Source organism: Typopeltis vanoorti, chromosome 23 (genome assembly GCF_054136105.1).
Source record: "Typopeltis vanoorti isolate ZY-2024b chromosome 23, IOZ_Tvanoo_1.0, whole genome shotgun sequence".
NCBI classification, from domain to species: domain Eukaryota; kingdom Metazoa; phylum Arthropoda; class Arachnida; order Uropygi; family Thelyphonidae; genus Typopeltis; species Typopeltis vanoorti.
Window position 1 is genome coordinate 38797546 of NC_143571.1, and position 24457 is coordinate 38822002.

Consider the following 24457-nt stretch of genomic DNA (forward strand, 5'->3'; position numbering starts at 1 on the left):
CACCAATCCAAATCAGAAGTCTGTTATCCAATCCCATCCATTTAAATTTATTTAACAACTTGTCATGTAGTAGTCTATGAAAAGCTTATGCAAAATCTAAGTATACCACTATATGCATATCCCTTGTCCAAGGCCTTTGTTATAGTACATAAGTAAGTTAGTAAAATATGACCTCCCTTTAAAACCCATGCTGACAACCACAGAGAATACTGCTATTATCAGCCCATTTCTTATCCTAGTTCTCACCGATCTCTCTCTCTGTAGTACCTTCACAACAACTCCAGATATACAGATTGGCCTATAATTTGTAGCTACAGCCTTATTGCCACCTTTATGCAGTGGAACAGTTTTACTTTCCACTTTCTTGGAACCTGTGCTGTTGTAAAACTTGTATTAAACAGGCATGCTAATTCCCTTAAGATGCATGGTGATGTGTCATCAAATCCTATTGCCTTATTGACATCAAGTTTATTTATTTCCTCATATACCTCTTCCTCACTCACAATTAAGCCATCCTCTCCTATGTCCTCTAACTTGAGTTTCTCATGATTTCACCTGATGAGAATGAACCACCCTTATTAATGCATTAACAATGTCTTTTGCAGCAGTTACCATTCTACCATTAACATTATCTTACTATAATCATTCTTCCTTCTACATGCCACATATCAAAAAAACTCTCTAGAGTTTTTCTTTTGAACTTTTTCTTTTTTTCATTGAACAACAATGTCTGAAAACTTCAAGCTGTCTCCTAAGCTTGTCATAATCACTAGCCTTGTACTTATATCCTTTGCTCACAGAAGTCTTCACCTGATTTGCTAATTTCTGCTCATATTGCACTAATTGAATCATTCTCCTGACTTGCTCTTTATACTTTTCATGTAATGAATTATTACATTATTCTTGTACTGCCACCAAAGTCCCTTCTTCCAGATTTCATGCTTAGTACCCTCATTCGTCTATTTTGCACCTACCTTATTCAGCCTTTTGACCTTCGGAATACATTCACACATTGATGCTGTATTTCTTTGTGAGTTCCCAAGCAGCTTCTATTTTCTTACTGCTCAGCTCCTCATTCCATGCTGTAGCTTCAAGCTGCCTCCTAAGCTTGTCATAATCACCAGCCTTGTACTTCTATATATATCCTTTGCTCACAGAAGTCTGCATATGGCTAGCCACAACCCAGGTGATCACTTTGTGAGCACTCTCGCCAAATGGAGGAAAGTGCAAAACCCCAATCACAATTACATCCTCTGATGAAATGATCAGATCTAAAACTCTCAATCTCCATGTGCCCTCCTTTGCATGCTGCCTGATATAGTTGTCTCTCAAGAACTCAAGGAATTAATTTTCCTTATTCCCAAATGCTATCTTGTCATTCCAATCTATGCTGCCATAATTTATTGTTGTTTATACATTTCTTCATCACCATCCTCCACATTCCCTAGCCTATAGTAACATCCAACTAGATGTGTTTCTAACCTCCACCTTACACCACACTGATATATGATGTCATTATATATGATATGTGATATATGTCTTCTGAACTTCAACTCTCTCCACTAGGCTGATCAATTTCTTGCAATGCTAGTATAATGAGAAAAGGATAAACCATTTCAAATCAACCTTTAGGACCTCTATATTGTCTTTATTTCATTAATTCATTAAAATGTTTTTGACTAGATGGTGCCAGTCTCACTCAGTGAGCAAAACTGATTGACATTTGCAGTGAAAAATCAGAATAGGTCACTATTTATGTTCTACATCTCGCCACCATCTTGTCCATAAATGTGACATCATAAAACCTTTAAAGACAAGAATGTGTATCATGTGTGATAAGAACAAGAAGGAACAAGAAATAGCTCACATGAGAGAATCTTCTTAAACAGTGACTAAAATATTAAAACAGTGGTATCCTACAAAAACATAGTGATTCTGCAAATAGTTAGGACAATAAAAACTGCAAAGGCACAGTTTGTACACCAAAAATATCACAGGCAAAATAGTTGTGGTGCTGAAACGACATGACCTCAAACTCATCTATGAAAAAATTTCCTTAGTATTAAGATTACCTAACCAACCTCATTTCCCTTTCAAGAAGCCATGTGTATATACATTTTTTCCTCGGGCAGTATGTTGTGTTGATTAGAAAGGGTCATCATCAAATTCCTGACATGTGCCTTAAGGGGGTGTACAAGATATTATGATAGTACTACATGAAAAACTTACATCATTACTAACTTCCTATCAAAATTTTCCTCCAAATCAATCTGTTATCTCTCAAGACTCCAACATTATCATATATTATATTTCTGTCTTCTAAGGCACTTTTTACTGTCAACCTGGCAGAGAACACTTGTTTTGCTAATCTTTCTTCTGCCATTCTGTTTAAGTGACCATACCATCTGAGATTAGCTCTGCTAACACATTTCTGGATTCTAACAATATCAAGTGTTTTCCTCATTTTGAATATGATATTGCCATTGATGCCATCTGTTCATGCCCCTAATCTTTCTCAAGACTCTCATATCTGTAGTATCTAGTCTTTGATGAAGTGTTTTATTTCTAGACCAGCTCTCAGATCCATGAGTTAAAATTGGTTTGAACACTGTTTTGACTAATTTCTTTCTTATTCCATATAAATTTATTCAGTTGACTCCCTACCATACTGGCTTTGTTGATTCTGTTGCCTATTTCCATATTTAATTTACGATCTTCACTAAAAATTTTGCCAAAATAACTGAAATGTTTTACTTGTTCTATAGGTTTTCCATTCACAATGCAGTTGATTCAAACAAAAAACATCAGGTGATCTGGGAATAAGAGAAAAGCTGTGTATTCAGTTTAATAGCTATGTTCTCAAGTTTGAAGAAACTTTAGATATGGTGCAGTGTCTTACTCAATTCAACAAAAATGAAGCTTCATCATAAACCAGCTTTATTAATTTAGTGTAACAGCAAATTTAGTGTTACACTAAATTATAAATTTAATAATTGAACAAATATAAATTTATTCACTTGACTTTCTACCGTACTGGCTTCTTTGATTCTGTTGCCTATTTCCATATTTAATTTACCATCTTCACTAAAAATTTTGCCAAAATAACTGAAATGTTTTACTTGTTCTATAGGTTTTCCATTCATGATGCAGTTGATACAAACAAAAAACATCAGGTGATCTGGGAATAAGAGAAAAGCCACCTACCGAGTTTAATAGCTATGTTCATAAGTTTGAAGAAACTTATGAACATAGGGAGGTTTTCTACTATATGGCAAGCAAGAGAAAGAAGAATTATGGCAGATTAACACTGGAGGATAGTCATGGCAGCAGAATAACAGCTGCAAAGTATATTGTGGAATCATTGAACAAGCACATTATCAGCGTATATCATACTGATGTAAATTATGCTATGCTGTATATAGAAGAGAGGCAAGTATTAGGAGAATTGGAAGTGAAAGAATCATAGGTGTATCAAATGTTGGATGGGTTAAATGTTAATAAGGCTGTGTGAACGGATGACATATCACCACATATTCTTAAGGAATGTGCACTCCAGTTGGCTATGCTATTGATAGGGTTAATAAGGAGTGGAAAGAAGGCAAAAAAAAATTATCACCACACAAGCATGGTTCTAAGACAGAAGTCTCCAACTATAAATCAGTCTATATAACTGTGGTTGTGGTCAAGGTGTTGGAAAGATTGGTAAGGAATAGAATGCAGGATTTGGTTGATGGACATAGCATTCTTTATGATCAGCATGGATTTGTAAAGGGTAGGTCCTGTTTTAGTAATTTGTTTACATTTTATGATAAGGTAACAAGTGTGTTAGATAAGGCAGAATCATATACAGTGGTATTCTTGGATAAGTTGGTGTACAAGCTACAGAGGATGGGAATAGATAGTATATTGGTTAGATGGAGCAGTGTCTCAAAAAAAGGAGGGTAACCATTGGTGTGCCCCACGATTCTGTTCTTGGGCCCCTTGCTGTTTAACTTCTTTGTAAACGATATATCATGTGGACTGACTGGGGATCTTCAGTTGTTTGCTGATGATGCAAAGTTCGGAAGAATTATAAGTAACACTGCTGATGTTAATTCCCTTCAGGAAGATTTGAATAGACTTTTAAGTTTTAATAATGGCAAACCGTGAGCAGACATATAAATACAAAATGAATAACGGAAAAACTCACGTAAAAAGATTATTTAATGGTATAATTTTCGCCTGTGTGTCAGGCGAAAATTATACCATTAAATAATCTCCATTAAATTATACCAGCTTAAAATGTAATGGTTTAATGGTATAATTTTCGCCTGTGTGTCAGGCGAAAATTATACCATTAAACCATTACATTTTAAGCTCAAATTAAACAATAACCGACAATTCCAAAAAGCGCCACCTAAGTAGCTAGTGTAAGATAAGTAAAAAAGGTCAATAAATTTCCTAACCAAAAAAAAAAAAAAAAAAAAAAAAAAAAAAAAAAAAAAAAATTATATATGCAATAAAAAAGTTAGGAAAGATTAGCTGAATTATAAAGTACTATCTCCCATAAAGGGAATAGACGTAAACCATCAGATCTGTGTAAGTTAGGTGAGTGAAGTAAAGTTTCACATATTTCTTTATAAAACCGTTCCATGAGGAACCAACGTTTGTGAAGGACTCTTGTCTTTTTCCAGTGGACTCTATGTTTAGTGATGATGGCATGTTCTGCAAGTCCAGACTGTTTAGGTTCACTGTATTGAATATAAGACTGGTGTTCTTCTAGCTGAATAGAGGCAGATCTTCCTGTTTGTCCGAAATAAGATAATCCACAAGAGCAAGGAATCTGGTAAACACCTGGATAATTTTTTTTTTTTTTTAAAGGAAATTTATTGACCTTTTTAGTTAGCTTACACTAGCTACTTTGGTGGTGCTTTTTGGAATTGTCAGTTAATATTTAATTTGAGCTTAAAATGTACTAAAGATGCCTGTGACACACAGGTGAAAATTATACTATTAAATAATCTTTTTACATGAGTTTTTCCATTATTAATTTTGTATTAATAGACTTTTTACTTGGACAAATGAGTGGGGGTTGAGGTTTTAGTATCAATAAGTGTTAGGTGTTGAATTTTGCAATGCAGAAATATAAGGCTGTGTACTATATCGACAGTGCCATGCTGTAGGAAGTGGATGAAATTAGAGATTTAGGAGTTAGGGTTGACAATAGACTAAAGGCCAGTGGGCATATTGCTTAGTGTTGCAAAAGCTGAACATCATAGTGCTGTTATGATAAGAAGTACTCTAACATGTAGGATAAGGAAGTGAATGTGCCACTGTATATGGCACTGGTCAGATCACACTTGCACTATTGTGCTCAAATCTGGTCACCTGGTTTTCAATGTGATGTGGAGACATAGGAGAGGGTCCAGAGGCAATCAGCTAAGACAATGTCAGGATTTCAGAATGCTAGCTATGGAGAGAGATTGAAGAAATGTAGATTACAGAGTTTGGTGGATAGGAGGAAAAGAGGTGATATGATAGAGACATTTAAGTTAGTGAGAAGATTTTATCAGATTAATCCAGAGGGGATTATAAAAAGAGTAGAAAGTGAGAGGGGAAGAACCAGAGGTCATCCCTGGAAGTTATATAAAACTGTGGGGAAGAGGGGTGGGAGGAGTAGATTTTCTACATGGAGAATTGTCAGTGAATGGAATGCATTACCCGAATGTGTTGTTAATGCAAGGGGTGTTAAGGAGTTTAAGATTCTATGTGATAAATATGTTGTCAGTTGAATGCACCTCCCATGTAGAGTCTGCTGACTCCATGGTGGAGGGTGTAATAATAATAAATAAAATTAATTATTATTAACATTTGGCATTATTATTAATCAACTTAACATTGTCAGCATTCAAGAATGTGTGAGCAGAGCTAACATATAGTATGTGTGCTTAAATTCAATGACATGGTAAAAAAAAGTATCATTCAAAATTCAAATCATTCATCTTTTTTTCTTGAATAATGTTTGTATATTTTAGTTATTTTAGTCTACATTTTGCCTCCGAAAGATGCTCAACTTTGATTCGTTTTAAAACTTACCAACACACTCTTCTTTTCACTATGAAATTCAAATTTAACTTGCTCAAAACTAAATGGGGATCACTTCCAATTTCACATCCTCTGTATACTCTTGTGTCCTGAACCAGTGGGAAAACATTGCTGTAAACAATAGTATTCTCTACTTGTGAATTTGTGCATTTTTATGTTGAAACATAACATAGTTAGTAAAACCTAGTCCGTGTCCTGAACAGAAATCTAGCAAGTATTACCATTATTATTAGTTTCCCTCTTTTCTCCAGTATATTTGTATATGTATTTCCTACGCTGCTGTTTAGATCTCCAATAAACTTTGTGTGTGTGTGTGTGTCACTGCCTTCTCTAATGCTTCAAAAAATTTCTTTGTTTCTTCCTTAGTAGAACCTTCTGTGGTATCATAAGCACAAATAAGTCTCATTATCCAGTTCCCCATTCTGATATTTGCCTGCATCAATCTTCTTGATAGTGTTTACCATCAAGAAGACTATCTTTATATTTAGTGTTAAATACTATAGCTACTCCTTTTCCCTGAGTGTTATTGCATGAATATTAAAACTTATATTAGGTGCTTAGAAAGATATCACCTGTTTTTTTGTCTTCTTTGTTTCAGTATGTATCTGGTACTTACAAATTCAATTCTTCTGCTAGTTTCATTTATTTTCCATCGATTCTTCTTATGTTGATGGTGCAATATTGAACTCCACTGATGGTGAGCTGGGATTTGTCCCAGTAACTGACTTTTTTGCTGTTAGCTCTGGTCCTGATGAAAACAACAGAGACATTTTTTTTAATCGTGCGACCTCCCAGCCTTCAAGCAATTCTGTCATTTTGTACCATCATTTTACATTATGGTTTAAGCTAGTAAGAATACAGTTTGGTCAGCTAAATCCCAAATTGCTAGCCTGTGGTCATTCATTTAGTGTCGAAGTAGATGCCTAACAGGGACTGCAAGAAGGTGAGGATTGGACATCAGCTGTTCACATTCCTTAAAAAAAGCTGTGTGGAGGTCTTCTACCAGTTATTCAGCTTTGACCTTAAGCACACTATTTTTAATAAGTTTTGCAAATTTTCTTGTTGATTCGATTTAATAATTTGGTTTTATCTAAGAGAAACCTATGGTTTTTGCTATGTTGTTCAGCAATGCCAGATTTTTTTTTATTTTTTTTTCAGTTCAGTACGAGATTAATGTTCTGAAATGCAGTGTGCATTGGAACAGCTTGTTTGTCTGAAATTGGTCAAATTGCAACACAAGAAATTTGCTGTACTCAAGGTAGCAATAGTGGTTGGACATCATCTCTGTATTGCTCAAAATTTGAAAAATTGTTATCAGTAACTGTATTATTTGACCCTAATAGTATAATATTTACCTGACACTTGCATTGCATTGCATGCTAGAACATACAGTTCTCCATGTGCTTTGTTGTTTTTGAGTTTTCATTAGTCACTTTCTGATACTGACAGTGATTTAAGATATTTAAACTAAAATATTTGTGTAATTTATTATTACAGTAGTCCCCCCCCCCTTATCCACAGGTTCACTTTCTGGGGTTTCAGTTACCTGCAGTCAACCATGGTCTGAAAATATTAAATGGAAAATTCGAGAAATAACACAATTCATAAGTTTTAAATTGCACGGTGTTGATTTGAAATGGCATTTGACGGGACGTGTCGGTACGTATCATCATTTTCATGACCCCTGGCAAAATTTTAGCCACATGCGATACATAGTTCTCATTTGGTGAACATTTAAAATGACCGTGTTTGCATTTTTCATAAAAATGGAGAAAAATGAGTTTCGTGCAGTGATAAAACACTTTTATTTGAAGAAGTGGACGTCCGTGCAGATCAAAGCCAAGTTAGATGCAGATCATGGGGACTCTGCACCAACATTAAAGACTATTTATTTTTGGATAAATGAGTTTAAACGTGGTCTTAAGTCCATCGAAGGTGAAGCGTGCTCCAGAAACCCAACTAAGGTCACTGTGAAGGAAATGATTGACAAAATCCATGGTATCGTTATGGAAGACCGCCGAGTGAAAGTGCGTGAGATTGCTGAGATTGTAGTCATCTCAACTGAACAGGTGTATATCCTGCATGAAAAATTGCACATGAAAAAGCTGTGTGCATGATGGGTGCTGCAGTTGTTGCAGCACCCATCATGCACACAGCTTGATGTGATGACTGTAGATGAAACTTGGATCCACCACTACACACCTCAGTCCAAGCAGCAGTCAAAACATTGGACAATACCCGGTGAAAGAGCACCAAAAAAGTGAAGACTGTTTTGTCAGTTGGGAAGGTGATGGCCACTATTTTTTGGGATTCCCAAGGAATTATCATGATAGACTATTTGGAAAAGGGTAAGACAATAACAGAAGTCTTTGCGTCATTGTTGGATGATTTAAAAGAAGAACTGAAGCTAAAACGACTAAGATTGGCACGCAAGAAAGGGCTCTTTCATCAAGACAATGCCCCGTCCCTCACATCGGCCGTCACAATGGCAAAATTGCACGAATTGAGGTTCAAATCGGTTCCACATCTACCGTATTCTCCGGACTTGGCCGCATATGTGACTACTTCTTGTTCCCAAACTTAAAAATTTGGCTTGGTGGGAAAAAATTTTCTTCGAATGAGGATGTCATCAAGGCTGTCAATAACTATTTTGCACAATTTGACAAATCCTAATTTTTAGATGGGATGAAAAAATTGGAAACTTGCCTGAACAAATGTGTAGATCTTGATGGAGACTATGTTGAGAAATAAAGGTAATTTACTCCATAAAAATTTGTTTAACTTATGTTTTTATCAAACTTTTCAAACACTCCTCATACTGTATGAATTACCTGCCTGTTAGTCACTTAGGGTTAAAATTGGGAGGAATTGAATACACCTAAAATTTCAAAATTTGCATATCATGCAGTTTCATACCTTTTAGTTATAACAGCACAACAAAAGTCATACTCCTCTTCCAATGGTCATTTTGTTAATATGGGAGTTTACAGAGGCCTTCCTGCATGACTTATTACAGTATATTGCTATAATTGTTCTATTTTATTATTAGTTATTGTTGTTAATCTCTTACTGTGCCTAATTTATAAATTAAACTTTATCATGGGTATGTATGCTATAGGAAAAAACATAGTATATATAGGGTTCAGTGCTATCTGCAGTTTCAGCTATCCACTGGGGGTCTTGGAACTTTTCCCCTGCGAATAAGGGCAGTTATTGTATTGTTATTACTAAAGACAAAAATTCGTGCACTCATAACAGAAAATTCAGCTGTGCTGACATGGAAGCACTGGTCATTTAATACTCAAGTCCAAATAGTTATTTTTAAAAAATTAAAATTAAAATTATGATGAGCATAGTGTCAAGGAGATAAATACACTATGTTGACAAAAGTATTTGGACACCTTACATGCTATGCAAATATTCAGGGAATGTCTATGTGAGTCTAATGAAACTTGGTATGTGCTGCATGCTTTGCACTTTACTTGATATGAAGATACCACATTCAGCTGAACTGACAGACCAATGCAGATGATAGTTGGGTGTTATGTCAGTAGTCTTTCTATCCATGATGTTGCTACCCATCTCAGTATATTGAAATCACTGTTGCTTATGTTATTTGTACTTGGAAAGTGGATGGTGCTGCCACAGGAAAACACTCTGGGAGGCCACGGCACTCATGGACTGAGATTTACAAGTTCTGTCTCGGAATGTTCGAGCATCCTGCACATCATCAGCAGTGGACCTCGCAGCCAACCTGGAATATAATGCAGGGATATCTGTCAGCACTAGAACTATCTGCAGAGAGTTACATGCCTTAGGTTACCACAGCAGAGCTGCTGCAAACACGCACACAGTGCCAAAATTTTTTGACCGGTGTTTTTCATACCGTTCCTGGACTGTAGATGATTGGAAAAGGGTTCTGTTGAGCAAGACGAATCACACTTTCAAGTGTTTCACTCTGAAAGCTGTGTTTAGATCTGGATATTAGACAGGGAATGGTTTCAGCAGGACTGCATCATTCCAACTGTCAAGTGTGGTGGAGGTTCAGTAATGGTGTGGGGGTGTTTCAGTTGGGTGGGACTTGGTCCATTGGTCGATGTTCCCAAAACCATGACATCTGATGGATATCCTGGACAACTTCATGCTTCTGCTGTGGAAGTACTTCAACAGTGACCTTTGCATGTTTCAGCATGACACTGCTCCATGCCATACTGCACTGCACTGCATGTCTGAGACTGGTTTCCACAAAGTAACATTCAAGTGTTGGACTGGCTGGCTCAGAGTCCAAACCTCAACTCCATCAAACATCTTAGGGACAAATAAGAATGCCAAATTTGCTCAAGAATAAAACAGTGACAGCCATTAGCAATGGAGATAGCGTGTTGCAAGGAATGGAAGAAAATTCCTGTTGCAACGTATCAGAAATTGATTGAAAGCATTCCACGAATAGTTGCTGTCATTCAAGCCAATGGTGATCCCACTCGGTACTAGAAATGTAATTAAAATGCTTTTTTCTTTTTTTTTTACCACAACTAGGTGTCAAAATACTCTTGTCATCATATCAAATTCCTCACATGTACCCTCAAGGGGTGTACAGGATATGATAGTACTATATGAAAAATTTACATCACCACTAACTTCCTCTCTACAATTTTCCTCCAAATCAATCTGTTACCTGTCAAGACTGCAACATTGTCAGATCTTATATTTCTATATTCTAAGGCACTTTTTACAGTATCAATCCACCTATATTTTAGATATTTTAGTCTTCCTCTAGGTCTTTTTCCTGCCAACCTGGCAGAGAACACTTGTTTTGCTAATCTTTCCTCTTCCATTCTGTTTAAGTGACCATACCACCTGAGATTAGCTCTGCTAACACATTCCTGGATTTTAAGAATGTCAAGTTCTTTCCTAATATCCTCATTTTTAAATATGATATTGCCATTGATGCCATCTGTTCATGCCCCTAATCTTTCTCAAGACTCTCATATCTGCGGTCTCTAGTCTTTGGTTAAGTGTTTTACTTCTGACCCAGCTCTCAGATCCATAAGTTAAAATTGGTTTGAACACTGTCTTGTATACTGGTAGTTTAGTGTTTTGATTTATTTCTCTCTTATTTCATATAAATTTTATTCAGTTGACTTACTACCATACCAACCTTGTTGATTCTGTTGTCTATTTCCATATTTAATATACCATCTTCGCTAAAAATCGTGCCTAAGCAGCTGAAATGTTTTACTTGTTTTATAGTTTCTCCATTCACAATGCAGTCGATATTTTCAATGCTTCTGACTATTTTCATTGTCTTTATTATTCCATTTAGTCAGGGAATCTTACAGACTTGTACGTATTTGTTTAGAAGTATAACATTATCTATATAAAGCAAACAGCTGACATTAACATATCAAATTTTAATATCAGGTTTAATACCTGTTTCCTTCATAATGTGATCCATATTGATAGTGAATAACCCAGAGGATAATGTACATCCTTGTTTGACACCAGATTTCACATTAAACCATCTTCCTGTACTTCCTTCAATTCAAACTGCTGACTTACAACTCAAATAAAGACTAACTACATATTGCTTGATATAATGCTCCACTGACACTATACAACTGTTGTGTTTTGAATAGCTTCTCTCTTGGTGCCTTGTTGTATGCTTTTACCAGATCTACAAAACTTAAATACAGATCTTTGTTATATTCCCATGACATCTCAACTATTTATCGTAAAGTGACAAATCTGATCTTGACAGCTTCTATTTGGCCTGAATTCAGCTTGTTCTTCACCAAGCTTCTCTTCCATAATCCTTCTCAACCGTTTCTCACGTATACTGGCATAAATCTTACCAGGAATATTCAGTAGAGAAATACTTCTGTAATTCTCACATTCAGTTTTATTTCCCTTTTTATATATGGGTACTATGAAAGCCCTACTCTAATCATCTGGGATTCGTCCCTCTCTGTAGGCCTTCTAAACTATGCAGTGCAGCATGTAAGACTTTTATACCTCCATACTTGAGCATTTCTTGTCGAATATCATCTACTCCAGCTGCCTTTCCACATTTCAGACTGTTGATGGCTTTTTCTACTTTAAGTATGGATATGTATTCCTGATTGCATGCCTAGTCAGTGTTTTTTACCACTGTGCTATCACTGCTTGTTTCATTTAGCAATTTTTCAAAGTAATTACTCCATACTTCAAGGATATCTTTTTCTCCAGTTTTTATGTCACCTTTATCATCTCTAATTCCTTTTACAGCACTCTTTCATTTCTGAGCTTCTTCAACAACCTCCAGAATATCTTGCCACCTTCTTGATATTTATTTTCTATGCGTTTCCATGACCAAAGTCTTCCCATGACTTTTGTTTAGCTAGTTTTACACAGTGTTTAGCTTTCTTACATTTGTCCCTGTATTCTCTAAGAGCACAAGCTGATTTATTTGCTGCCAGGAACTTTTGATATGCTTTCTTCTTTTTCTTCACTGCCTCTTTAACTTCCTGTGTCCACCATGGAGTTCTAATTTTTCTATCCTTGCAGATAACCTCACCACATGCCTCTCTGGCTGAATCAATCAATGTTTTGTTTAAGGCTTGCCACTGAATCTCAAGGTTTGATTCCTGTTCACAAACTCTTTCATTTTTTCTTGAATAATATTTGTGTTTTTTAGAATATAGTTCACATCTGAGAGCTGTCCAACTTTTATTCACTTTAAAACTTTCTTACATGTTCTTCTTTTCAATATGAAATTCAATTTTATCCTGCTCAAGGCTAAATCTTTCATTCATCTAAAATCATTTTAACCACTGTTAACAATGAAATTGAAAGAGTCTTAACCCATGAACTAAGTAAACAACAGAAAGGCTTCAGAAGAGGGGGAACTAAGTAAACAACAGAAAGGCTTCAGAAGAGGGGGAACCATTAATTCTATCCTGGAACTAAAAATATTAAAAGATCACATGAAAGGAATAGGAACATATACATTTTCTTCATAGACTTTTGAAGTGTTTGATAATCAATTGAAATTAGACTTAGTAGATTATGTATATAAACTTTTAAAAATGATTTACTCCAAGCAGAAAATGCAGCTGTTTAACTCTGAGTCTTCTGAAGTGAAAATAAAAATGATGAGTTAGACGGGGTTACAATTCTTTCACCAAGTCTATTTATTATTTGCAGTGAGACAGTGATGAAAAAGATCAAAATATAGAACTCGGTATGAATGGTATAAAATACAACAGTCTTAGATATGCTGATGATACCATTCTAATCACAGAAAACAGAAACAAATTAATCAAATTACTGCACCTACTAAATGAAGAAAGTAAAGATTTTGGCCTACATTTAAATGCAAAAAAAAAAAAAAAAAGACCAAATTTATGAGAATCTGAAAAGAAATTTGATCCGAGCCAGAAATATTCATAAACAATATAAATATTGAGCATGCAACAGAATACAAATATTTAGGTACATACTTCACTGCAGTTGGAAAACAAGATAAAGAAATAAAAATAAGAATTGCCATAGCTAAAGATGCCTTCTGTTAAAATAAACATCTGCTCAGAAATTCTGTGGGTATAGAGACAAAGAAGAGAATGATAAGAACGTTAGTTTGGCTTTTCACATATGGAAGTGAGGGGTATTCAAGAAGAGAGTAAGACAGCAGATAGTGGCCATTGAAATGTGGTTCTGCAGAAGAACCTGAAAATCTCATGGACAGAGCATGTGACAAATGCATGGATACTACAGAGAATGAAAACACAGACATCTTTATTACAGGAAATGATCTAGAGAAAGATGAGAGTGACAGAACATGTATTGAGGGGATCAGCAGGACAGAGGACACTAACAGCTTTAGAAGGAAAGATAATGAGAAGAGGATTAAGAGGTAAAAAAAGAAGGATATGGTTTGATGATATAAGATCATGGACAGAATCATGTGACTATGCTGAAACGAAAAGAAGAGCTGCCAACAGAGAGGACTGGAAGGACGTGGTGCTGCACCCTTGCATTGAGGAAGCTACATGATGAAGGTGGTGGTGTGGAGGTGATAATTACAGGATATTTAGTGGGGTGTTGCTATAAGCCAGGCAGCATAGAAGGTGAAGAGCAGACAGTTGAGCTTGGGTGAGTACAAAAAAAAAAAAAAAAAATCTTCGATAACTTTTTTTTTTTGTATAAATTGAGAAGAGGAAGCCACTTGTGATGGTGGTAATGGAATGGAATTTCTGGAATTCTTGAGGGACAAACATCTTTGGCAACACATAGTAGAAGGAACACAAGGTTCTATAGTTTTGGATTTTGTCATGGCATCAAAGGATCTGATGGTGATTGAGATAACATCCCTGTTCCCCCACTTGGAGTGAGTGACCATGTGGATTTGACTTGGAGGATGAAAAGACAGGGGTATCAAGGAGAAAGCAATTAATGTGGAATTATAAGGCAGGTGATTATAATAATCTTAGAAATCAGCCTGGAGCAGGTCCATTGAATGGAGGAATTGGAAGGGCAAGATATTAGTGCATGAAAATTAGTAAAGAAATATTTATTAGCAGTAATGGCAAGTTGTATACCTCAAGTGAAAAAGAGAACACAATTTGGTTAAAGTGGATGACAAATGATATCATATGAGAACTGTGGGCGAAGAAAAGGTTATAGGCGAGATGTAAGGAGAGGGATGGAGAGCAGATGTATGAAGAATATAAGACTCAGGCCAAGAGAGTGATCAGTATGGTAAGGAAGGCAGAACTTGAATATGAGAAGAGATTGGCTCTGAGATCAAAGAAAAATCCAAGAGATTTCTTTCATTTATGGGGGCAGTTGGAGGAAGAGGAATAATTGTGGAAGAATGACATCGTTAGATGAAGATGGGAGTCAAGAGACTGATGCAGAGGACATAATGCAGTTGTTTAATGATCACTTTAGTGGGGTATTTCATCCTGGAGAAATAAGTTTTAATATTAGAGGGATGTGGAGAGTTCAGAGTTTACAAGTGCAAGAGGAGAGCGGGTTTCAAATAGTGAGTACTCAGGATGTCAGTAAAGCAATGGGACTGGATGGGATTGTGCCACAGGTTTTGAGGGAATGTACTAAAGAATTGAAAGCTCCACTGATTTGGATTTTCAATGAAAGTGGCTATGGAAAGGTGCCCAAGTAGTGGAAGACAAATAAGATGATGCCATTGATAAGCCAAACTATGGGTCAGTTTGTATTCCTTCAGTAATTGTTAAGATTTTGGAGAAATTAGTGAGATCATATACAGCAGCGGACAGATGTGGATAATTTATCTGTGAACATCAGCATGGATTTGTTAAATGACATTGGATTACTGATCCTGTTTTGTGGTATTTAGAGAAATTGGTTGTTGCTCTTGATAACCACAAGTGAAAAATATTAGTTTTTAACAGAGGGTTGTGAAAAATTAACAAAGCCATCATTGTTATTATTGTTACGGGAACTCCAAGGAGTCTCCTTAGACATCGAGGAAGGTCCTAAACATCATGTCAAGAACTATTCAGCATTCACACAGTATCTATCATACTGCCAGAGTCTGTTGTGGGTGCCATGACTATGAATGATTTCAAAGCACCCACAACAGATTCTGGCAGCTTATTCCACTCATTCACTACTCTCCAAGTAAAAAACCTAGTTCTAACACCCTTGCTAACTACGCTCTTGCTCAGTTTCCATAGATGCCCCCTAGTTCTCCCACCACCAGACCTGTTCTGAAAAATTTCCTCTGAATTAATCTTGTAAAAACCTCTCAGTAATTTGAATGTCTCAATCATATCACACCTTTTCCTCCTCTATCAACCAATTTCTATGACCCACAGATCTTCAACCTGTTTTCATGAGATTCATTCCATAGACCAGCTGGTCACTCGCCTCTGGATCCTCTCTACCTCCTCCCCATCAAGAAGAAACCTTGGTGCCCAGATCTAGGCACAGTAGTCAAGATGGGGTCTTATCAAGGCTCGATAAAGAGAAACAATAACCTGCTTGTCTCTCCTCATCAAAGTATTCTTCAGTAACCAAGTGATCTGATGAGCTGATTTAGCCACTTTTGCTATGTGCCTCCTAAACTTCAACTCCCTATCCACCACCACTCCCAAATCTCTGGCTTCGTCAATTTCCCAGAGTACAGTTCCACCAATGTGGTATACTGCTGCTAATCTTTTCACCCCAAAAATGAATAACCTTATACTTTGTCGCATTAAACTAACATCCGTTCTCCTTAGCCCAGTCTGCCAATCTATCCAAATCATCCTGCAAAATTTTGACATGTGTATTCGCTATTGCTCTACCCAACTTTCCATCATCGGCAAATAAAGGAACAGTTCCTCCAAATCCTTTACTTATCATTAATGAACAAAGTAAACAGCATTAAAATTAAACAAACTTCCAAAATTAAACAGCAGTGGTCCAAGAACAGAATCCTGCAGCACACCACACCACTAGTCACAGGCCTTCTTTTGGACTCTACTCCTGAATAAACTACTCTCTGATATCTCTCCATCAACCACCCTCCTATCCATCTCACGAACACTGTATCCATTCCCCCCCATGTGATGCAGTTTACTGATTAGAATTCCATGTAGCATCTTGTCAAAGGCCTTAGCAAAGTTCAGCAGTATCACTGTAAATCCATTACCCTTATCCAGTTCAGCCGTTACTGTATTATAAAACATGAGCAAGTTACTGAGGTATGACCTACCCTTCACAAAACTGTGCTGCTCCCCCCCCCCCCATACAGTATCCCATTTCTATCTACCCATTCCTGTATTTTTGCTCTTGACTAATTTCTCCAATTCCTTGACAACGACTCCTGATAAGCTGATCAGTAATTTTCAACAGCAGTCTTGGCGCCTCCTTTATGCAATGGAACTATTTTACACTTTTTCCACCACCTCGGGACTAACCCAGAGCTGAGACTTAAATTAAACAATATGGTCAAGGGCACTGACAGTTCCTTTGCTGCTTCACATAAGACTTGAGCTGGTATACCATCCAATCCCACAGATGTGTTCACATTAAGGTTCTGTAATATACTATTCACCTCCATTTCATTCATCTCAATTCCCATTGGTTCCCTCATTCCATTATTTAAATCAAAAGTGGCAGGAAAAAAATCAAGTGATAAATAAATCTGTAGATGATTTTCTTTGTTCAGGATTGCATGTGAAGAATCAAATTAAAGAACTCATAATTAATAGACCAGTTTTGAAGAAAATTGTTGAAAATAGTAAGGAAATCTTCATTTTTTGACTATTATAATACCATAAACATTACTTGGAGTTATACTGATGTAATTTTCTAAAAAAAAAAAAAAAAAAAAGAAAGAAAGAAAGAAAAAATTTCTGTCACTTCAGTTTGCAATCAGCAAGTAGCATGCTTATAATTTAAGAGAACGTTTGTCATTCATTAAAATTTTAATTCCTAAACAAAAGGAAATCAGATATGCTGTTTTAATTTATAACTGTGTCTATCGTTATTCCTGTGCAAATGTGGAAAAGTAGCCATGTGCATTTGCAGTAGGCAGTGGTGTAAATATAGTCTTCTTCTTAATATATAAGACTTTCCTTAATGCTATTTTTGTTATAAAATAAATAGTTCACAAATTAATGAAATACTTTTCTGATTTCATTCTTTAAGAAATTTAATTTCAACTAATTTAGTCTTTAATTATATGTTGACTTTCTACATTATTTTAGCTTGTCGTCATGGTAGTAAAGCTGGAATTTTGGACACATATGATGGCCACCAAGGTCCTGTTACTGGAATAGATACCCATAGTGCTGCAGGTCAGATTGACTTTTCTCATCTGTTTCTTACCTCTTCAATTGATTGGACTGTTAAGTTGTGGAGTTTGAAGGTAAAAATGGATTTGGATTTTATGTTACATAAATTCCATTTAAAAGTTATATTTTTGTAATACAAAAGCATAGAACTTCCATCAAAAGTCAAGGGAATGCGAGCAATTAAAAGTTTGAAATGTTCCCCAGTTATTTCCTAAGTTTAAACAGTTAGATTTATATTAGATTTGTGTGTGTGCACGTGCATGCCTACCCCATTAGACTTGTGTTTTTTTGTATGGTACTTTCCTCTTGGTAACTGAATATCCAACTGTCCCAGTAACTTGTGTTTTGTAATATAAAAAAAAAAGTGTCATGTTAGCATTCTTATTGCATTTGTACCTGGAATCATTTTTGGTATATGTGCTGCAGACATTTTGTTTGCTTAATTTTTACTTAGAGGTTATTTAAGGGTAAAATTTAGATAACAGAGAAGAGCTCCATGTAACTCTTTGAGCAATCCTGAGAACCAACAAGGCTTCCTACTCACCTTTTCGTGGTGAGATTGAGCCTTTCATCTACCCAGATACTGAATGAACAAGGATAGGTTCACAGTTTGGGATTCAGCCTACAAAATTGTATTCTTATTAGCTTAAACCAAAATACAAAATGATGGTATAACATGATAGAATTTCAACTACAACTCAACATGACCAGAACTCCAGATTGGCACTATCAGCATAAAAAGCGTCAGTAGAAAAGAAATCCAGCTAGCAGAAGAATTCAACACATACCAGATCAACATAATAGGTGTTGCTGAAACAAAGAGGATGAAAACAGGTGGCATTCTTCTAAGCTACAGATCAGGATGTTATATTCAGGTAATATCAGGAAAAAGTAGTAGCTGTAAGTACTTTGCACTAAATATGAGAATCATCTTCTTGAATTGCAGGCAAGGATAAGTGCATAAAATAATAATAATAAAAAAAGCTACTATCTTATGGTTTCCCACCCTTTGTAAGTGGATTGCGACTTTCCTCTGTGGTCATTCATTGAATGTCATGGTGGATGGTTCTCTTATCTGATTTTTCCATCGCTGCCAAAGTACCCTAAGACTCTCACCTACACTCTTTGTCCTGTACATCAATATTTTCATTCACTAGCATCTGATCTTATTCATTGTGTTACTGATGATACTACACTCCATTCCTGTCATTTACAAAATCCTTCTAGTACTCAGAAGACTCAAGCTTCAAGATATTCTATGGCCAGTGCCTTAAACACTGATCTTCTAGCCATTGTCAAGTTGGGATGAAGATAGATTCCACCCCTTCTGATTGGTCATGTCAAGCTCAGTGGCCTGTCATGGCCAAGTAATTTGGCTTCTTTAAAACCTGATACTGTTTATAATAGGATGGTTAATCCTCTCTGCATTGTCTGCATGTCTATAATTGTGTACTTCTGTCCAGTTTGCCTGTTTTGCAGAGTGAAAGAGCTGAGTTTCCAGGAGGAAAACCCTGCCACCTCCATATTAGCCAATCTTATATGGAGGTGGCAGGGTTTTCCTCCTGTAAACTCAGCTCTTTCACCCTGCAAAGCAGGCAAACTGGACAGAAGTACACAATTATAGACATGCAGACAATGCAGAGAGGATTAACCATCCTATTATAAACAGTATCAGGTTTTAAAGAAGCCAAATTACTTGGCCATGACAGGCCACTGAGCTTACATGGCCAATCAGAAGGGATGGAATCTATCTTCATCCCAACTTGACAATGGCTAGAAGATCAGTGTTTAAGGCACTGGCCATAGAATATCTTGAAGCTTGAGTCTTCTGAGTACTAGAAGGATTTTGTAAATGACAGGAATGGAGTGTAGTATCATCAGTAACCCAGTGAATAAGATCAGATGCTAGTGAATGAAAATATTGATGTACAGGACAAAGAGTGTAGGTGAGAGTCTTAGGGTACTTTGGCAGTGATGGAAAAATCAGATAAGAGAACCATCCAGTTGTAAAGCCCTGATAAAGATTATTTGCATCCTAGACAGCGTTCAAACCCAGATCTCTCCAACTAAAAGCATTGTTGATACTTACTGAGCTACGTAGGTTTTTTTGGGGTTAAGATAGCAATTCAGTAAATTTTAATACTACTAAAACATAATCCTGCTTTATTCAATTAATACTGCAAAAAAATAAATACATAAACAATTTAATAAGGCAATGGCTAGTTTTGCATGCCATTATTCTGTTCTGTACTTCTGAAGAATGATACAATGAACACAAATATAAAGAAGCATTAACATGCTGATCTCCAAATAGCAATTTTTTTTTTTTTTTTTTTAAATTCATTCAACAAGTGGCAGACATTGATTGCAGAAGAATCTTGTCAAAACTGCACACCTACTTCCTTAATAGTTTAAATCAAAAAATCCAATTTACATCACAGGTAGAAAAAGATAGATCTTTTTCCTTCTTGAATGTTTTCATTTCATTTGAAGATCGTAATAATCTTACTTTCAAAGTATACAGAAAAATTAATACTGTCAGTATCTGCATCCAATTCCTACCACCATCCACAAAAACAGAGTATCATCAAAACATTAAAAGAGAGAGACATTATGTTATCAAATAGTGATAATAAAAGAAGCAAGGAAATCACTTACGTTAAAGACATTCTTCAAAAAAATGATGACAACACCAAAACTATTAATAATGTATTGAATCATCACAGGCTCCAAGACAACAACCAGATGACTACAAAGATATGGTTTCTTTACTCTATATCAAAAATGCTACAGACAAAATAGCAAAAGTCCTATAAGAACATAACTTGAAAGTTACCTTTAGCTGTCTACAAAAAAAATCTTCACAATGTTATGATCACCTAAACAATCACATCATCCTATGAAGAGAGTTTATAAAATCTACTGCAATTGCAGTGTTTGTTATGTTGAACAGAGAGAACGTTATGGAGAAATCTATCAGAAATCTGACACAAGAACATGTCAGAGATGTGGACAAAAAAAAAAAAAAGCATATAAATCTGGATTGGCTTTTTGCACGACCAACAGAAACCATCAACTCAATTGTCAAATCATCAAAATACCATACATAAAATTTAATACTTGTATATGCAAATTTAAAGCAGCTAGTGAGATGATATGATGTTCAACTTAGTGTAATAAAAACTGAGGTCTAATATTAAATCAACTCTGGATGGCATACATAAGAGATCTATGTATTGATGAATTAGGCTCTGAGACAAAATATGTTATATCTTGTAACAGTGGCCCATGCTCATAATATCTCATTCCTGCATTCAACATCTGTTGCATATTGAATGAATTTAAAAAAAAAAAAAAAAAGATAGTTTGAACTTATTTAGAAATTTCCATGTTAATACCTCTTTATGTTTGTGTTTATTGTATCAAGCTAAAGAAGTACACAATTAAATTGTTAAATTATTCACTAAATAATTCAATTAAACAATTAAATTATTAAATTGTTTTACTTTCTTATGGTTTTTTTAGTATATTAATTTAATAATTATGAGTACTTACAAATCATGGGAATATATATTTTCCATATCTTGCTTTATTCCCATACATGTGACTGTTTCTCATCCTCTTTCATGTTTGATAACAATCCACTTGCCAACTAAGATCAGTTTACTCTTCTTGAGCTGATTTCACCTCTAGCCTATCTTGGCATAAATACATCATATCCATAGTCTTTTCAGCATTCAAAAAGATTTTTTCCACCACCTAAATCTACCCAACCTTAGGATGTTGTTCTCATATCTCTGATGGGGCATCAAAAATCTGCTTCAAAATGCTAGATCATATCCAGAAGAGAGCTGTTACTTAATTAGATGACTCTTTTTTTTTCACAGACTTTCTCCATTCTCTTCCCCATAGATGCTCTCTTTCTGCATTAGGTTTTGTATATATGGAATTTTACCACTACTTCTGCATTGATTTAACCTCAGTATCTTTGTGGGTCCAGCTCCCACTAAGGAGGCCTCAATGAAGATGGAAGTCTAGATAGTGACCACCCCATCTCATAATTCTTAGCAGTATACATGTTTGAAAGGAAATTTTATTTGTATTATGGAATACTAAGATAATTGGTGCTTAGCTAACAGCCTCTGTGTACAAGTAGTCTAGTCTCTGAAGGTATTTCACTTGAAAACTTTGTTTGCTTATGCTCGGGTATAGAATTAAAGCAAGAATATAATTTTAGGTCTGTTATAATTTACTCTTTGTTGGAGCCACTTTGTTCTTCACAAAGTTTATCTTCTATACATGATTTCAGTTTTGAAGTTACTTTTTGTGTGTATAGCTTATAACCAGTAGGAGACATTGTTTCCACATTTATATTGGAATAGCCTTATTCCAGGTTTTTCTCTGTTGCCTACATATTTAATAAGTTGTATATTTAGTCCTTCTCCAGATGATTTTCCTGATTACCCTGATGTAAGAAGTCAGGGCAGGTTTTTCATTTGATTATTTCAGGTTAATTTTTTTTTTCTCTCTCTCTCTCTTTTTCTCTCTTTATTTGTGTATTGTAATATTTTGGTCTCTTTACCATAAAATCTCTAACCAGTTTTGAAGTGATCTCCTGTTCCTATATTCTTTTTCCTGTATGTTTTGTGTGTGTGCTTATAATTAATTTCTGCATCTGTTAATTTTGTATTTATTCATTGATTATACACTGGTGTCCAAAACCTAAGGACAAACACTATTCCTGAAGATTACAAATGCAAATTAATTCACACAAATCAGCTTGTGCCAATTTGCATAACTAACTATTTCGAGCAGAAGGCAAGTACACATGTAAATTTTCGAATTGCATGCAAAAGGGGGGTCACGTGGTACCACTCAACAGGATAAAAGGCAAAAAGGCTGTACTAAGTGAATTGTGTTTGAAGGAAGTTCTTTTTGTGAAGGAATAAAATAGCAAATTTGGATGTCTTGTAATGTCTCAAAGCCATAATCTAGATGATTACACACAGGGAAGAATTATTGGAAAGCAATATCAGAATTACTGATATTGCCAGAGAGTTTGGAATCTCACATAGCATTGTATCCAGGCTCAGGGCAGCACTTCAAACCAATAGAATATGTTCCTGCTAAGAAATTGTCCTTGCTTTACTACAGAGCACGAAGTCAGGTTTTTGGTTATAACCACAAAATGTTATTGATTCACCATGGCAGGTCAGCTTGCAAGTTGGTTCCATTCAAGCACTAGTATGCAGATATCTCAAACTGTGACAAGATGTCGGCAAAAAGAGTAGACCTATATGCCTGTTGGTTTTATCCATAAAAATTGGACAAGACACCAATGCCCTAATGTACTCTTTACGGATGAGTCATTTTAGTCTTAATAATAATCTGAATAGAGTTGGAGATAAACTACATCTCTATCTGATGCCCTGATTTATTTCAATCTCTTCTGTTAATTTATTACCTAATTGTATTTTTGTATCTTTATATAAACTTTGTAGATCTTGTACCAAATGTAATGGATATCCTTGTTTTTCATTATTATCCATAGTTTTACTCTGTGTATTTTATTGAAAGCTTTCTCATAATCTATAAAGGCCGTATGAATTTCCAAATTAAATTATTATTATTACATGACAGCTCCAGGGAGTCCAATGACTCATCGAGAGAGAGGGCACCTACTCAATAACTCTCTGCCTCCACTACTCAATTCACCAACTACAATCATCATCTGCACCAATGCCATCTACCACCCACAACCACCACTAGTATTTTCTCAGACAATCACAAACATCCATGGCGACACCTGGATTTGAATCAGCAGCCTTTTGGCTGGAGAGTGGATACACTAACCACTAAGCCAACCAGGCCGGCAATAATTTGTTTTAACACATAAATATTGTGCATACATGTTCTTCCATGTCTGAAACCATTTTGTTCTTCTGAGAGTAGATTGTTTGCAATATTTCTAAGTCTTTTATTCAGGATTTTACTGTAAATTTTGTAACCTGTATTTAATAAACTGATTCCTCAGAAATTTCCACAATCATCTCTGTCTTCTTTCGTAAATACCGATATAACCTTAGCTTTTACCCATTCTTACAGAACCTCACATTTCCTTCAATAGTTATTTATTAATTTTAATAATTAACTGTAATGTAAATATTCTTCACCATATTTTCAAAAAGCTCTATATTTATGCCATCTAATCTGGGTTGATTTTCTATTTTTTGTACCTTTATTGCTTCTTTTACTTCTTCCAATTTTATTGGTTCTATATTTGTACTGATTTCTTCATTTTCTGTTATTAAATTTGGGTCATACCATAAATTCTTATAATGTTCTATCCATTGTTTCTCTTGTAGTATGTTGATTTTTACTGTTTAATTTCTTCATTGTTTAATTTCCTTAATATTTTATAGGCTATATCTTGTCTTCCATGTATGTCTTCTTCTGTTTTATTAATAAAATGTGTTCCAAGAGTCTTGATGAACTTTCTGTGCTATGGTTTTATCTATATTTCTTTTGTTTTTGTATATTCTTCTGTTTCCTTTGTATGTTTTTGAAAGAGT

The 24457-nt window shown here is 35.4% G+C and overlaps 1 protein-coding gene across 2 annotated transcripts in view; it reads left to right on the forward strand.

Annotated features, from left to right (window-relative positions):
- LOC150093788 (cytoplasmic dynein 1 intermediate chain 1-like) overlaps positions 1–24457 on the forward strand; it is a 479575-nt gene that overhangs the window by 395794 nt on the left and 59324 nt on the right. For both annotated transcript variants that reach the window (XM_090413194.1, XM_090413193.1), the window contains exon 13: positions 17799–17959. In XM_090413194.1, the coding sequence (XP_090269320.1) occupies positions 17799–17959 (161 nt within the window). The remainder of the gene's footprint in view (positions 1–17798; positions 17960–24457) is intronic.